Source organism: Balaenoptera borealis (genome assembly GCF_965194805.1).
Source record: "Balaenoptera borealis genome assembly, chromosome: 11".
NCBI classification, from domain to species: domain Eukaryota; kingdom Metazoa; phylum Chordata; class Mammalia; order Artiodactyla; family Balaenopteridae; genus Balaenoptera; species Balaenoptera borealis.
Window position 1 is genome coordinate 56,005,713 of NC_138868.1, and position 18,873 is coordinate 56,024,585.

The 18,873-nt window shown below is 35.6% G+C and overlaps 1 protein-coding gene across 14 annotated transcripts in view; it reads right to left on the minus strand.

Annotated features, from left to right (window-relative positions):
* GDPD4 (glycerophosphodiester phosphodiesterase domain containing 4) overlaps positions 1 to 18,873 on the minus strand; it is a 279,828-nt gene that overhangs the window by 208,870 nt on the left and 52,085 nt on the right. For 13 of the 14 annotated variants that reach the window (XR_014231772.1, XR_014231773.1, XM_082343331.1 and 10 more), the window contains one exon: positions 9,773 to 9,929. The exons of the other annotated variant lie outside the window; for it this stretch is intronic. Coding sequence is in view for 11 of the 13 variants with exons in the window: in XM_082343331.1 (XP_082199457.1) it covers positions 9,773 to 9,929 (157 nt within the window). In the remaining 2 variants the exon portion in view is untranslated. The remainder of the gene's footprint in view (positions 1 to 9,772; positions 9,930 to 18,873) is intronic. 14 annotated transcript variants of the gene reach the window in all.

The window sequence follows — 18,873 nt, forward strand, 5'->3', positions numbered from 1 at the left end:
AATAACATTGTGGTTATAGTTGAAATGGGGTTCTTATAGACAGCATGAAGTTGAGTTTTTTATAATCCAACCTGATCATCTCTGTTTTTAATTGGTATGATTCAACTATTTACCTTGGTGTAGGTCTATTTCTGGGATCTCAATTCTGTTCCATTGATCTTCGTCTATTCTTTCATCAATATCATATATTTTTGATTACTTTACCTTTATAATAATTCTTAAACTCAAGTAGTGTGAGTTCTACAACCTTGTTCTTTTTCAAAACTATTTTGGCTCTTCTAGTTCCTTTGCCATTTCATAAAATTTTTATAACCCTTGTTAATACCTTAATAAAATAGCTTGCTAGGTTTCTTTCATCTGCATCCTGTAGTTTTCAGCATACAGATCAGGCACACATATTTTCTTTTAGATTGATGCTCAAGTACCTGATTTATTTTTGGATGCTATTATAATGGTGCTATTTTAATTTCAAATTCCAATTCTTCATTACTGAAATATAGGAATACATTACTGGAATATAGGAATACAACTGATTTTGTATATAGACCTTGTATCCTGTGACCTTGTGAAACTGAGTTATTAGTTCTAGGAGCTTTTTTGTAGATTATTTTATAACTTCTACATAGACCACCAAGTTGTATGTGAATAGAAATAGTTTGCTTTCTTCCTTTCAAGTCTATTTGTCTGCATGCCCTTTATTTATCTTTCTTTCCACAATACATTGCCTCGGACTTCCAGTATGATGTTCAGTAGGAGTGGTAAGGGAGGTCATTCTTTTTTAAAAATTTTTATTTTATTGAAGTATAGTTGATTTACAATGTTGTATTAATTTCTGCTGTACAGTAAAGTTTAAGTTATATATACATTCTTTTTTATATTCTTTTTCATTATGGTTTATCACAGGATATTGATATAGCACAGGTCCCTGTGTTATACAGTAGGACCTTGTTGTTTATCCATTCTGTATATAATAGTTTGCATCTGCTAATCCCAAACTCCTAATCCATCTCTCTGCCACCCCTCCTCCCTCTTGGCAACCACAAGTCTGTTCTCTATGTCTGTGAGTCTGTTTCTGTTTGGTAGTTAAGTTCATTTGTGTCATACTTTAGATTCCACATATGAGTGATATCATATGGTATTCATCTTTCTCTTTCTGACTTCACTTAGTATGATCATCTCCAGGTCCATTCATGTTGTTCCAAATAGCATTATTTCATTATTTTTTACGGCTGAGTAGTATACCATTGTATGTATGTACCACAACTTCTTTATCCATTCATCTGAAGGTAGACATTTAGGTTGTTTCCATGTCTTGGCTGTTGTGAATAGTGCTGCTATGAACATACAGGTGCATGTATCATTTTGAATTATAGTTTTGTCTGAATATATGTCCAGGAGTGGGATTGCTGGATCATATAGCAACTCTATTTTTAGTTTTTTAAGGAACCTCCATGATGTTTTCCATAGTGGCTGTACCAATTTACATTAGGGAGGGCATTCTTGCCTTGTTCCCAATCTCAGGAGAAAAACATTCATTTTTTTCACCATTAAGAATAATGTTAGCTACAGGCTTTTAAAAGTTCTCCTTTGTTAGTTTAAGGAAGCTCTCTTCTATTCCTACTTTGCTGAGAGCTTTTAGTCACAAATGGAATTTTTGTTGAATGTTGTCAAATGCTTTTGCTGCATCAATTTAAGCGATTGTAGTCTTCTTTAGACTGTTGATACAGTAAATTACATTGACTGAATTTTTTAATGCTGAACCAGTCTTACACTCCCAAGATGGACCCCCACTTGGTCACGATATATTCTCTTTTTTATGTACTCATGGATTTGAGATGCTAATGTTTTGTCAAAGTGTTTTCTGTTTATGTTCATAAGTTACAATTATCATTGATACAGAGGGACATTATATTATGATTTTCTATTGTTACTGTAACAACACAAATTTAGTGGCTTGAAACAACACAAATATATTATTTTATAGTTTTGTAGGTTGGAAGACTTGTCTGGGTCTCACTTGGCTAAAATCGAGGTGCCAGCAGGTCTGTGTTCCTCTCTAGAGTTCCTTAGGGAAGGAAAATCCATTTGCTGTTCATTCAGGTTGTTGGCAGAATTTAGTTCCCTGTGGTTGTAGGACTGAGGTCCCCCATTTCCTTGTTGTCTATCAGCTAAAGGCCATCCTCATCTTCTAGATGCCACCAACATTCCTTGGCTCACAGCCTGGTTTCTTCATCTTCAAAGGGAGCAACGGTGGGTTGAGTCTTTCTCATGCTTTGAATATTTCCTGCCTTTTCTCCATTGTTGCAGTTCTCTGACTGCAACTAGGAAAGGTTCTCTGCTTTTAAGGACTCATGTGATTAGATTGAGCCCACCCAGATAATCCAGGATAATCTCATCATCTGAGGATCCATAACCTCAATTAAATCTGCAAAGACCTTTTTACCATGTATGGTAATATATTTACTGGTTCCAGGAATTAGGGCATGGCCATCTTTGGGAGGCCATTATTCTGTCATGAAAAAGGCAAATTCTCCAAGGACACATACTAATACTAAATATGTATGCTCTTAACAATGGAGCTTCAAAATACATGAAGCAGAACTGATAGATCCAAAAGAAAAATCGAAATCAACCACTGTGGTTGAAGACTTCATTACTCCTCTCTCAGTAATGGATAGAATAGGCAGAAAATCCTTAAGAACAGAGGCAATCTGAACATTATTAGCCAATTTGACCTAACAACATTTACAAAACAATCTCCTAAACAAATGTAGAGTACACATTCCTCTCACATGCTCTTGGAATATTAAGACAGACCATATTCTGGACAATAAGATGAATCTTAGTAAATATGAAAGAACAGCAATCACACAAAGAGTGCACTCAGATGAGAACAGAATTAAACTAGAAATCAATAATAAGAAAATAACGGGGACATCTGCAAATATTTAGAAATTTGAAAAAATATTTCTAAAAAGCCCATGGTCAAGGGAGAAGGCTCAGGGGGACATTTTTCTATATTTAGAACTAAATTAAAATGCAAAATATCAAAATCTGCACAATGCAGCTGAAGCAGCGCTTATAGATAAACATACAGTATTAAATGCTTATGATAGAAAGAAAAAAGACTTAAAATCAGTAACCTAAGTTTCTACTTTACCAAACCAGAAACAAAAGATAAAAATCAAACCTAAGGCAAACAAAAGAAATACAATATAAAGATCTGAACAAAATCTATGAAATTAATAACAAAAAACAATAGAGAAATCAATGAAACCTTCCTGTTCCTTTGCCAAGATCAATGCAATTGATATATCTCTAGCCAGCTGAACAAAAACGGGAAAGAACTACAAATTATGAAAAGCAGGGATAATAGAGGAAATATAATGACTAATCCCACAGTCATTAAAAGGATAATTTAAAATATTATGAACAACTCTGTCCATAAATTCAACAACTTAATGATACAGACCAATTCTTCAAAAGACACAAACTATCAACAACAGCTGAAGAAGAAAGATAACGTGAAGGCCATGTATCTATTAATGAAATTGACTTTATAAGTAACAACCTTCCAACAAAGAAAACTTAGGCTCAGGTGTGTTTACTGTTGAATTCTACCAAATACACAGGAAGAAATAATACAAATTCTACACAGCTTCCTCCAGGAAATAGAAGAGGACAGAACGTTTTCAACTCATTTTATGAGGTCAGCATTATCATAACACCAAAACCAGATAATGACATTACCAGAAAAGAAAAATGTAGACTAATATCCCATGTGAAAATACTCAGAATTTTAAATTTCAAACATTATAGTTTCTTAGTTATAAAAACTCTATTTGGTTTTTTTTATATCTTACGTATCTCATTATGTTCTTGTTTTCCTTTAAATCCTTGCTACATTTGTAATAGCTTTTTAAAAAAATTTTACACAAGCTTTTTTAAAAATTTTTATTGGAGTATAGATGATTCATAATGTGTTAGTTTCCAGTGTAAAGTGAATCAGTTATCCATATACATATATCTACTCCTTTTTAGATCTTTTCCCATATAGGCCATTACAGAGTATTGAGTAGAGTTCCCTATGCTATATAGTAGGTCCTTAGTAATTATTTACTTTATATATAGTGCTGTGTATATGTCAATCCCAATCTCCCAATTTATCCCTCCCCCACTTACCCCTGGTAAGCATGTTTGTTTTCTACATCTGTAACTCTATTTCTGTTCTGTAGACAAGTTCATTTGTACCCTTTTTTTTTTTAGATTCCACATATAAGCACTATCATATGGTATTTGCCTTTCTCTGTCTGACTTACTTCACTCAGTATGACAATCTCTAGAGCCCTAAATGTCCATCACCAGAGGAATGGATAAAGGAGATGTGGTACATATATACAATGGAATATTACTCAGCCATAAAAAAGAACGATATAATGCCATTTGGAGCAACGTGGATGGACCTAGAGATTGTAATAGCTTTTTAAAAGTCCCTTTCTGTTTAAAACATCGTTTCTATCAGTCTGTCTTTTCTGGATCTTTTTTTTTAATGAGTAGTTTTGTTCCTGGTTTTAAGCCACATGTTCCTGCTTCTTTGTATACCTAGTAATTTTATTATTGGCTGTTGGACAGTGTGACTGCTGCACTGTTAGAAGCTTGACATTGTTGTCTCCTTTAAAGTGCAGTAAAAATAATTTTGGCAGGCATTTAGATTACTAGCAAATCAACTGGATATTTTTTAGAGCAGGTCTAAAATACCCTTTAATCTAGGGCTTATTTAGCCTTATTACTGAGGTGTGACCTTTCTGGGGTTTTTACTGAAGGCCCCATATGTCCAACAAAGTCTAGCTTCCAATATGGCTAGTTAGAACTTGAATATCTTCCAGACCTATGTGAGCTCTTAGAATGGTTCAGCTAAAAGCTCCCTAGTAGTACTTTGCCCAGGCTTGTGGCGCTTCACCCTATTTGTGTACCTCTTAGATAGCAACAACATGCTCAAGCAGACCCCATGAAGATTTCTGGAGGTCCTTCTCTGGAGAGCTCTCTCCCTTTTGGTATTCTTCCCTCAAAATTACTGCCACCTTGATCTCCCAAAAATCCAATCTCTCTCTCCTCAATTTCACAAGATTGCCATGCTTTGCTTAGGTTCTTCCTGCTGTGTGATAGTTAGAACATGCCTCCAGGCAGAACATGAGGGCAATCATAACACTCTCCTATTATTCCCTTCTTTCACAGATCACAGTTCTGCACTGACTGCTGTCCAGCATCTGAGAATGGATATTTCATATATTTTTTCTGATTTTCTAGTTATTTATGTCAGGAGGACACATCTAGCACCTATAAATTGTCATGGCCAGAAGTAGAAACATCAATGTTTCATATACAGTTCAACACTGTTATAAAAACTGCCCGTGTATTAAGCCTGCAATATGGTAGGAACTGTAAAATATAAAAAGGGAACCTTTACTTTCCCAGTCAATATTTCGCAGGTAAAATAATAATATAAATGTGTTTCACAGTTTGACAATTTTTTAAGTTTTAAAGAATGGATTGGAAGAACGAGGAGAGCCGTTAATATTCTCAATGCCCATAATATGTCTTACTCTTAAGGGAAACAAACCAAATTTTTGAAAATAGTTATGTATTATACCGTATTAAAAGTATTTTTATTTTCCTTTCTGACATTGTTGTTTACCATAATAAATTAATCAAACAAATTCAGTTTAATTATCATGTGGTTTCTGCTTTATTCCCATGTTTGTCTGAAGGTTTTTTCTGCAAGATACAGATCAGAAATTGGAAAGGCTAGACTCAAAATCTTGTTTGAAAGGACTGTACAGATTCTCTCTTATCTACTGATATGCAAAGAATAAACTCATGGAAACAGGCTTCCCAATGTAAGCTGACACCATCATGTCAATCAGATACCAATCCATCTGTATCAGGGGACTGAGTCAGAATTTCCAAGATTAAATTTTAGCGCAGGAGCAGATAGCTTTGTGGAAGCACACTGATAACCCTAGACATAGCAGGGCATTACCTATGCCAGATTTAATGAACTGAGGAGAGCAATATAATCATGCTTATTCAGTTTGGAATTTTGTTGGTACTCGTTTTAACATTCTCTTTTCTGATGGGCATATGAGAAAACCCATTCCCTTTTGACTTTTCTCTAACTCTTATGCTTATGAAAAACATACTTTGTATTTAGTATCTTGTTCTCACCACCCCTCAGAATTCAGGTACAAATACTTTTTACCGAGTCTCTATGTTTCATGGCAATACAGTCATTTGCATGTGTTGAATAAAAATCTGTCCTCCTTTCACTGGGATATTATTGGACAAACTGATTGTGTAATCAAGGCCATTCCTAAAGGATCATATTTGAGGATACATCTCATTCAATCTGATATGACAAGCCTCCAGTCCCCACTAAGGACACAGATCTAATTGGTATTTGGAACCAATGTCTAGAAGCCTTCCTAGGCAAACTGTCTGGTGTCCGTTGTTGTACATTGTCCCAGCATTACAAGTAGTAAGAATGGCCACTGACTTGCAAGAAAAGGAGAGAGGAATTTGCCCACATCTGGAAGTATACAGGTGAAACCTGGCGCAAATGAATTTATTTTGTAAATAATAGTGATAAAAAGAGTTCTGGAAAGATTTTATTAAAAATGAAATTCTAGATTCCATACATACTGTCAGGACAAAACCTAATTTAATGGCCTTAGCAGTTGTCTAACGTGATTGGATTCTAGATTTGCTGATTATAAACAAGGAACCTAATGTGTGTTAATTGACCATTCTTACTGCAGTGATGTAAATTAATAAAGCCAAATAATACAAATCACAATGAGACCAGTCTCTAAATAATCCACAGAAGTTATTTATGATCACAAGAGGAGACTTAAATTATTCAAAACTTAGCAATAAGGCAAAAGGTGATTTCTGAACCCTGTAATATCATGGTAGCACATTGTTTAAGAGTTGACCTAAGGGTCATCTGACTCTTATGGGAATGTAACTTTCCTTGAACTATCAATATTATTTACTATCGATTAGGGCCAGACTATGTAAAGTTAGATGTTGAGTTGTAGAAAACTAATAAAAGTGGAAATGATTTTTGTACAGTAGAGATGCAAATGATTTTTGATAGAGAAGATAACTCCAAAGGTATGTTTTCATTGCCATAGAGTATATTAACCAAGTTAACATGATAGGTTTATATCCAACTTAGCAATGTAGTTTCAGCATTTCTTTGTTGCTCTGATTATACGCATGTTGGTTTCTCACTTCTCTTTTGATTGGGTTTTGTCATCTTGCTTGTTCCCACATTAATGTGCTAAATAAAACTTAAACTCTGCTCACTATCTATATGCATGAGAATTACATTTTTTGAGATTTATACTTTCACAAAAGGATATAAAAATGCTCCACAGAAATGTTGGTTTTACTGGAAAAAGAGGAACTCAGCTGATCTTCTAGGGGCAATTCCCAGAACTTATATATCTATTTTTATTTCATTATTGATCAGATTAACTACTAAATTTTCACAAGTAATCTAAAGAGTAATAACTATACTGACAAATAATAATCAGCTCACCACTACCATCAATCCATAACTACACCCAACCAATAAAGAGCAACCCAGAATAACCTTCACAAACAAAACCAATTTCTTTGCTATGAAAAATTATCCAAACATCCAAATCTTTTAAATAATGTGCCATCACTTCAACCACTTCTGACTGCGCAGCATGCAAGCAAAGAAAGCTCCACAATCAAACCTAAAATAAAGCCCCCTAGATAACCATATTTGAAGTTGAGGTTTCAGGATACTATTCAGTAACCAGAGTAATAGTATAACTAAACACTGCAAACATACCACCTAAATATGCTAAAATAAAACTATTAATCCTAAAAAATACACAAAAATTATTAAAATAACAAAGCCAATCCTACCACTTACAATAAGTAGGACTTTTACAAACCATACATTACACATCAGATACAATAACAGCCTTTTCATTTGGAATACACATTTGCCAGAACATTACCTATGACTAACTAATCTGATGTATATATATACTAACGAAGCATCTCTAGTTTGTACGTGTCTATTTATTCATGTATGGTGAGACTTATATACAGAGCCTACATACACACAGAAACCTGGAATATCAGATTGATCCCATCATTTTCACATATGGAAACAGTGTTTATAGGCTATATACTCATATGAGGATAAGTATTCTGAGGTGATACAGTCATTACAAATCAACTTTCAGCTATCCCTTATATTAACACTAGTTAATAGAATGAATTTAAGTGGATAAGTCTATCCGTACACAGTTCTTTACTTTTTACTTTTTTAACATGAAAAAGGATCAAATCAGTCTTCAGGATTAACATCAAATATAAATAAAATCCCATTCCACCTCAATACATAATCAAAATACCTGAAGATTTATTTCCCTAATTACACAATTACCTGATTAGAGAGCTATTACCACAGCTGGCCCCCAACAATGCTAGCTCTGCTGCCATAGGTGCTGGCAATATGAATGCCTGCTGTCTGTCCTGCTCAGATGTTTATTGTCAAAATCGAAGACTCAGAATGAGTATATCTGATTGGTAAAACCTAGGTTATATGATTCCCTCTAGATATATGATAACCTGGAAAATGTAAGTTGTTTTGTTTTCTTTAATCTATCTTGAGAAGACAGGCTTGACTTTTATCAAATGTAAAAATGACCTTTTGTTTTACCCACTTTAAAATATTCAGGATAATTCCAAACTCTCTAACTTGTTATTTACGCATTGTATAGTCTTCTCATAACATGTTTTCCCAGATTCTTCTCCCAATCTATCTCCCATCTCCTCCCTACCCCTTTTTTCTCTCTATCCTTCTCTTCATCCTTCATCCTCTCTTTCTTTCTTACACACACACACACCACATCCCCTCTTGCTCCAGTATACTGTAATCTCTGAAACAAGCGACTATCACTGCCCATGGTTCCCTTGAGTAATGACCTTCCCTCAGCTCAAATGATACCTTTGCATGAAGTAATCTCCAACTCTCTCAAGTAGAATCATTCACTCTTGTCTCAAAATTACATTGTACACAGCTTTCTATTTTTACCATACCTCTACTGGCCTATACATCTCCTTCTTCCAGAATCCCCCATCCCTATCCCTCAAACTGAGTTAGAAATTGTTCTTGTGTATTCCTGAGCAAAGTGAAATTAACTTTAGTTTAGCACTTATTGCAAAGTATTACAATTGCCTCTTTCTTATACTGTGAACTCCAATAGGACTGGATGTGTGTATATTCACCATGTATTCCATATGCCTAGTGCCCAGTAGGTACTCAATAAATATTTGTTGAATGGTAAGAAAGAATCAAGAATAGATGTTTCCTAGTCTGCCTCACTGATGATTGAGCTACTCAAAACACTGAGGAAAATGCTATTTACATGATGGGTACACTTAAAAGCTTATGAAATTCTTAGATAAAAAGAAATTAAATGACAAGAGTAAGTTTACAAGTTTGTCTTCAGAATTTCCAGTGAATGTAAAAAGCAGCAATTAGACTGACTGCATTACTGGAACAGCGTTCCTGCAAATGCTATCAACAGTCCTGCTACCAAACGGATGAAATTGTGTGTACACTTGCTTATCTTCATCTAAAGCTTTTATCTCCAGGAGCAGCACATGACCTCATACAGAAGAGGGTCAGTGCAGGTTTCTTGAGCTGGGGAATGTGTCTTACCTGTGGATGTGAAAACCATTTGCCTGCATTCAGAGTCGACAGGAAATCCCAATCAAATAAGGAAGGGTGGGTCAAAGAGGCATTTGGCAGGACCTCATTGATATTGGTTGTTCTTCTCAGGTCAGAGTCATGCATGAGAAAAGGCACATGATCATAACTGCAGGCAGAGAGGGAAAAGAGGGGAAGAGGTGGATAGGCTGAATTCAGCCTCCCTGGCAGACAGGGTTCTCAGTCCATCAAGGTCACAAGTCTTACTAGGGCTCTTTACTCCCTCCCAAATCTTAGCAAAGGAATAAGTACCAGTAATTTATACTTTGATGTCAATATTTTTCTGCCCAAGAAAGCAATCTTTTGTGGTGTATAATAACCATGTTAGCTATGGTGAAAGAGTAGCTTTCCTATCCAGGGAATTTATGGATCAAGAAAACAATAGGTAGAGTGAGAGTGATCTGAGAGTAAAGTGAGTGAGAAGTGGATGGGGCAAGGCCCTGAGGCCCCCAGAACCATACTAAGCAGGCATCTACACAATCTCCCTGTGTTTTTCTGACTCATTTCCCAGCTGGCAACTGCCCTGAGTATTTCTAGTCCTAGATCCTTCACATCAGATGGCATCATTAGAAAAGTTTATTATCTGAAAACTTCTGTTATCAGCTATTTGCCTCGAAGAATCTCCGCTTTTATGAAAATCTCTCTTCCTTTATCATTAAAATATATATGAAGAGAACTCTGTAATGACCATGAAGGAGTAACAGGATTGAGACTTAGCCTCCTGTCCATAAACAAATCTAACTGGATAAAATAAGAGAATTAACTTTTTTAGGAAATGGACAATGGGGAGCACAGTATAATTATCTGAGAAAAGGCAAACAAATGAAATAGGCTCTACCATTACCCTGGCTTCATTCTTGCAGGTAAATACTGGAACGTGGCATGGGGCAAGGAGGGGGGCATCTAAAAAGTACCCAGCTATCGTACTGAAATTAGGAGAAGGAGATAAGATTAAGGAGAGGTCAAGACAGCTAGAATTTGTTGGCTAGAGTCCCAGAGACAATGGGAGCTATGCAAAAAGAAAGCATTCCAGGGAAATATGTACAGAGGTCCCTTGAAGTATGGTTAATATCAATTTGTAAAAAAAAACAAAACAAAACAAAAAAATATAAATTTGTACATGTGCAGAGTAAAACTCTAAGAAGTTTGCCAAGAACAACTTCCAAGAAAAGAAAATTACCAGAAAGTTGTAAGACAATTTGCAGAGCTCACACAGGGGTGTAACTCCTTCAAGTTCTATCAGTGGAGTGACCTCAATAATTACATGGGCACACCTTTGAAATGGGAATAATTTAGAACTAGAATTACTTTAGAGCCTCCATAAAAGAACTTAAAAGCAAGCCTCCAAAGGATCAAACTAGTCTGCAAGTAACTTAACTGCCTGCTAGAAAAAGACCAAAATTATTTAAAGGAATACAAGAAATATAGCACCCAGAATGGCAAAATCACAATGTCTGGCATGTAACCAAAATTCACCAGACATGTAAAGAAGTATGAAAATGTAACCATAACCAGGAGAAATTACTCAATAAAGACAAACTTGGAAATGACATAGGTGACAGAATTAGTAAACAAGGATATTAAGTCATGTAAAACAAAAATATAGATGATGCATAAAATAGATGCAAAGGAACACATGAACATAACGAAGACATAACTCTGAGATATGAAAAAGAAATAAATGGAAACTCTAGAGATGAAACAATATAATAACTGAAATGAAAATTTCACTAGATGAATTTAACAGCATATTTGATATTACAGATCATGTAAAGAACAGTGAATTTGAAGATGTAGCAACAGAATCTATCCAAATGAACTGTGAGACAATATCAAGCAGTATTATATATGTGTGGTTGGAGTACTAAAAAGAGGGAAGGAACAGAAAAAAAAAATCTGAGGAAGTAAAAGTAAAAATTCCAAAAATTAAAAAAAATTGTGCATCAACAGATCTAATATTAATGAATACCAAGAGAAATAAATACACATACACACGCACATACACCACAGTAAGAATTATAATAACCAAATTGGTGAAAAATTGATGAGGAAAAGAAAATTGTAAAAGTAGACACAGGAAAAGAAAATACATATTTAGAGAGAAATAAAGATAAGTATCCAGTGGACTTCTCGACAGAAAATACGAGACACAGAAAACAATGAAACAACATATTTTAAATGGTGAAGGAAAACAACTGTCAACTTAAAATTCATCAAAAATGAAAGGAAGAAGAGATGATGCTGGGAAGATAATAGAGTAGGAAGCACTAGGAATCTGTCTCCCCACCTAGACAACAACTGCACTGGCAGACTCTGTCTGATGTAACTCTCTTGGAAGCCTGAAGTATATTAAAGGCTTGCAACTTCCAGAGGAAAGCTTAGATTTAAATTCGGGTTAATTTCAGTCAATTTCAGCTCTTAGCACAGTAGCAGGTACCCATCACACACCCCCAGCCACATGGCAAACAACTGCTGACAGGTTCCTGGAGTAACTTGCACAGCAGTTGGTGAGAGCCAGGGTGGCGAAAAAGATCCTGTATTCCAAATACAGGAGTTCTCTACTCTGGTTACTAATTGCTGCTTCTTTTCACAAAAGAGCAAAGAGGTGGGCGACCACTGTTGTTGCACCTTCTTCCACTGTTGCAAAGCCCTCGCCCTCTAACTGAAGTGACTTACACAAGATTTAAAGGACCAGCACCATTTTTAACCGTCTATTTTTCTCCTTTTCTCTTTTGGAAGCCAGACATTAAAGACCAGCATACTAAAAACACGTGCACATACAAGGGAAAATTAGAAAGTGCCTATATATGCCCAAGGATAGGATCAGAAAAACCTGAGAAAACCTTAAGTTTACACCTCAGGCTGATGTATGGCACAGAGATATCTTTCAAAATTTTTTAATTAAAAAGAAAAAAACAATAACAAAACCCATCAAACCCCAGAGAAGGGGGAGAATCTGATTTCCAGTGTTACCACATTATTAGATTCAAATGCCCAGTTTTCAACCAAAAAAACCCAAAAAAACCACAAGATGTACCAAAAAAAAAAAACAAACAAAAACCAACCAAACAAACAAAAACTAAGAAAGTATGGCCCATTCAAAGGAAAAAAATAAATCAACAGGAACTGTCCCTGAAAAAGAGCTGATGGTGGATATACTAGTCAAAGACTTTAAAACAATCATCTTAAAGATACTTAAAGAACTAAAGGAAGATGTGAATAAAGTCAATAAAACAATGTATGAGCAAAATGGAAATATTTAATAGAGACTTTTGAAACCCTAAAAGGAAACCAAAAGGAAATTCTGGAGCTAAAAAGTACAATAACTGAAATGAAAAACTGACTACAGGGATTCAAAGGCAGATTTAAACAAGCAGAAGAAGAATCAGTGAACTGAAAGATAGGACAGTACAACTTATTGAGTCTGAGAATTAAAAAAGATTGTAGAAAAGTTAACAATCTAAGGGATACCCCAACACCAAAGCCAGACAAACACACTACAAGAAAAGAAAATTATAGACCAATATCCCTTATGAACATTGATGCAAAAAATCCTCAACAAAATACTAGCAAACAGAATTCAGGAGTGTATTAAAAGGATCATACACAATGACCAAGTGGGATTTTTTTCCCAAAATGCAAGAATGTTTCAACATAATGAAATCCATCAATGTAATACATCACATTAAGAGAATGAAAGAGAAAAATAAAAACATGATCATTTCAATTGATGCAGAAAAGGCATTTGACAATTCAACACCTTTTAATGATAAAAATTCTCATCAAACTAGAAATAGAAGCAAACCACCCCAAAATAATAAAAGACAAATACGAAAAACCCACAGTAAACACCATATTCAATGGTGAAAGACTAAAAGCTTTTCCTCTAAAATTAGGAACAAGGCAAGGATGTCTGCTTTTGGCACTTCTATTCACAGTGACACTAACAGTTCTAGCCAGAGCAATTAAGCAACATGGAGAAATAAAATGCATCCAAATTGGAATGGAGGAAAATAAAATTACTTCCGTTTTCAAGTGGTATAATCTTATATGTAGAAAAGCCTAAAGTTTCCACAACACCAACAACAAACAGAATAAATGAATTCCACAAAACAGCAGAATACAAAGGAAACATCCAAAAATCAGTTGCATTTCTATACACTAACAATGAAGAATCTGTGTACAGGTTCATGAAGTAACTTGCAAGGCATCTGGTAAGACTCGGGATGGCAGAAAAAGATCCTATACTCCAAATATAGGAAATATATATAGGAACTAATATATAGTTAACTATCTTTATCATGTTGCACATTACATCCCTAGTATTTATTTGTCTTATAACTGGAAGATTGTATCTTTGACTACCTTCGTCTGATTCTACCTCTCTCACCCACACCTGTTCTCTGTTAGTCACAAATCTGACCTTCTTCTATGAGTCTGTTTGTTTGCCTGCTTGCTTTTCAAGTATAATTGACCTACAACTATGTTAATTCTTGGTACACAACACAGTGATTCAATATTTCTATACATTTAATAATAATCACCATTAACTCTAGTTGTCATCTGTCACCATACAAAGATATTACATAATTATTGACTATATCCCACACTGTACATTTCATATCTGTGATTCATTTTTGTAACTGAAAGTTTGTACCTCTTAAACTCCCTCACCTATTTCTCTCCTTCCCTCCAACCCTCTCCCCTTCTGGCAACCACCTGTTTGTTCTCTGCCTCTATAACTCTGTGCTGGTTTGGTTGTTTGTTCACTTGTTTTGTTTTTTAGATTTCACATATAAATGAAATGATACAGTATTTGTCATTCTGTCTGACTTATTTCACTTGGCATAATATCTCTAGGTACATACGTGTTGTCACAAATGGCAAGATTTCATTCTTTTTATGGCTGAGTAATACTCCATGATGTGTGTGTGTGTGTACACACACACACACACACACACACACACACACACATACATACATACCATTTCTTCTTTCCCCATTCATATATTGATGGGCACTTAGGTTGTTTCCATATCTTGACTGTTGTATATAATGCTGCAGTGAACATAGGGGGGCATATATCTTTTCTTTTTTTTTTTTAATTTTTTTTTTTTTTAGATTTATTGATTGATTGATTGCTATGTTGGGTCTTCGTTTCCATGTGAGGGCTTTCTCTAGTTGCGGCAAGCGGGGGCCACTCTTCATTGCGGTGGGCGGGCCTCTCACTCTCGTGGCCTCTCTTGTTGTGGAGCACAGGCTCCAGACGCGCAGGCTCAGTAGTTGTGGCTCACGGGCCTAGCTGCTCTGCAGCATGTGGGATCTTCCCAGACCAGGGCTCGAACCCATGTCCCCTGCATTAGCAGGCAGATTCTCAACCACTGTGCCACCAGGGAAGCCCACATATATCTTTTCAAATTGGTGTTTTCATTTTCTTCAGATATACACCCAGAAGTGGAATTGATAGATCATATGGTACTGCTTTTTTAAATTTTTTGAGGAACCTCCATACTGTTTTCCATAGTGCCTGCACCAATTTACATTCCCACCAACACTGTACCAGGGTTCCTTTTTCTCCACATCCTTGCCAACATTTATAATTTGTCTTTTGGTTAACAGCCATTCTGACAATGTGTGAGGGAGTATCTCATTGTGGTTTTGATTTGTATTTCCCTGGTGATTAGTGATATAGAGCATCTGTTCACATGTCTGTTGGCCATCTAAATGTCTTCTTTAAAAAATGTCTATTCAGTTCCTCTGCCCATTTTTTAATTGGGTTGTTGTTTCTTTGATATTGATTTGAATGAGTTCTCTACATACTTTAGATATTAACCTCTTGTCAGATGTATCATTTGCAAATATCTTCTCCCATTCCGTACACAGCCTCTTCAATTTGTTGACAGTTTCCTTCACTGTGCAAAAGCTTTTCGCTTTGATGTAGTCTTTTATTTATTTTTGCTTTTGTTTCCCTTGCCTAAGACCCCATAAAATATTGGTAAAACTTGTGTCAAAGAGCATACTTTCTATGTTTTCTTCTAGAAGCTTTATGTTTTAAGAACTTACACTTAAGTCTTTAATCCATTTTGAGTTTATTTTCGTATACAGTATGAGAAAGTAGTACAGTTTTCCCAACACCATTTTTTGAAGAGGCTGTCCTTTCCCCATCATATATTTTTGCCTCCTTGATCATAGATTAACTGGCCATATAACTATGGGCTCATTTCTTGGCTCTCTTTTCTGTTTCACTGATCTATGTGTCTGTTTTTGTGCCTGCACCATCCTGTTTTGATTACTGTAGCTTTGTAATATAGTTTGAAATCAGAGCATGTGATGCCTACTGTTTCATTCTTCTATCTTAAGACTGTTTTGGGTACTTACGGGTCTTCTTTGTTCCCATACAAATTTTAGAATTATTTGTTCTAGTTCTGTGAAAAATGCCATTGGTATTTTGACAGGGATTGCACTGAATCTGTGGATTGCATTGGGTTGGTATGGTCATTTTAACAATATTAATTCTTCCAATCCATGAGCATGGTATATCTTTCCATATTTCTGTGTCATCTTCAGTTTCCCTTATTATGTCTTACAGTTTTCCAAGTATAGGTCTTTTAGCTCCTCAGTTAGATTTATTCCCATGTATTCTATTTTTTTGATATGATTGTAAATGGGATTTTTTTCTTAATTTCTCTTTCTGATAGTTCTTTTAGTGTACAGAAATGCAACATACTTCTGTATATTAATTTCATATCCTGTAACTTTACCAAATTCATTGATGAGTCATTGACAGGTTTTTGGTGGTTTCCTTAGGATTTTCTACGTATAGTATCTTGTCACCTGCAAATAGTGACAGTTTTACTTCTTCCTTTCCAGTTTGTATTTCTTTTACTTCTTTTCTTGTCTGATTGCCATGGCTAGGACTTCCAATATTATGTTGAATAAAGGTGGTGAGAGAGGGCACCCTTGTCTTGTTGCTTATCTTAGGAAAATGCTTTCAGCTTTTCACCATTGAGTATGAAGTTAATTCTGGGCTTGGCATATGTGGCCTTTCTTATGTTGAGTTATGTTCCCTCTATACCCACATTTTCAAGAGGTCTTATCATAAAACTATGTTCAATTTTTTCAAAAGCTTTTTCTGCATCTACTGAGATGATCAGGATTTTTATTCTTCAGCTGTTAAAGTGGTGTATCACACTGAATAATTTGTGGATACTGAATCATCTTTGCATCCCTGGAATAAATCCCACTTGATCGTGGTGTATGATCCTTTTCATGTATTGTTGAATTCAGTTTGCTAATATTTTGTTGAGGATTTTTGCATCTATGTTCATTAGTGATATTGGCCTATAGTTTTCTATTTGTGGATGACATCTTTGTCTGATTTTGGTATCAGGGTGACACTGGCCAGAACTGTTCTGAGTCAGAATTTTTCCTTCCTCAGCAATTTTTGGAATAGTTTTAAAAGGACAGGTGTTAACTCTTCTCTAAATGTTTGGTTGAATTAACCTGTGAAGCCATCTGGTCCTGAGCTTTTGTTGGTTGGGAGTTTTTCAATTAATGATTCAATTTCAGTACTGGTAATTGGTCTGTTCCTATTTGCTATTTCTTTCTGGTTCAGTCTTGGGAGCTTGTATATTTCTAGGAAATGTATCTATTTCTTCCAGGTTGTTCATTATATTAGTGTGTAATTGTCCATAGTAATCTCTTATGATCCTTCATGTTTCTGTGCTATTTGTTGTAACTTCTCCTTATTCATTTCTTTTTTTTTTTTTGTTTCTTCCTTTATTTATTTATTTATTTATGGCTGTGTTGGGTCTTCGTTTCTGTGTGAGGGCTTTCTCTAGTTGTGGCAAGCGGGGGCCACTCTTCATCGCGGTGCGCGAGCCTCTCACTATCGCGGCTTCTCTTATTGCGGAGCACAGGCTCCAGACGCGCAGGCTCAGTAATTGTGGCTCACGGGCCCAGCTGCTCCGCGGCATGTGGGATCTTCCCAGACCAGGGCTTGAACCCGTGTCCCCTGCATTGGCAGGCAGATTCTCAACCACTGCGCCACCAGGGAAGCCCTCCTTATTCATTTCTGACTGTATTTATTTGGGCCTTTTTTTTTTTTTTTGGAAGAGTTTGGCTAAAGACTTATCAATTTTGTTTCTCTTTTCAAAGAAGCAGGTCATAGTTTCACTGATCTTTTCTGTTGTTTTTTAGTCTCTATTTTATTTATTTCTGCTCTCATCTTTATGATTTCTTTCCTTCTACTAACTTTGGGTTTTGTTTGATCTTCTTTTTCTAATTCTTTTAGGTGTAAGGTTATGTTGTTTACTTTTTTCTTGTTTCCTGAGCTTGGCTTGTATTGCTATAAACTTCCATCTTAAAATTGCTTTTGCTGCATCCCATAGTTTTTGGATCATTGTGTTTTCATTTTGCCTCCAGGTATTTTTTTTATTTCCTCTTTGATTTCTTCAGTGACCCATTCGTTGTTTAGTAGCATATTCTTTAGCCTCCACATGTTTGTGTTTTTTCCAGTTTTTTTTTCTTCTAATTGATTTCTAGACTTACAGCATTGTGATGCTTAATATGATTCAGTCTTCTCAAATTTACTGAGACTTGTTTTGTGGCCTAGCATGTGATCTGTTCTGCAGAATGTTCCATGTGCACTTGAAAAGAATGTGTATGCTGCTGCTTTTTGATGGAATGTGATGCTGCTGCATATATGTATATATATACACTCTAGAAATAGTTAAAGCACGAGACCACTGTGATCTTAGAATATCAAGACAAATGCTGCCATTATTGTTAGTATTTGGATAATAAATTCTTGCTGTAAATCCAATCTTAGGTGGTTTGAAGGGGTAGTTTGTAGGAAAATGAATTGTACACCACCTTGATATGAGCTGTCATTAGGTCCCATAATTGTGGTTCGCCAGTGAAACATATCATCCTCAACTGGACCTGCAAAACACTGTGCTGGAGGGTCATGGGCCAAGTCACTAAGTTCCTTATTAATCTGTTTCAGCACCACAGTCTGTGCTTTTCATCTGGCTCCCCACTATCTTCGTATG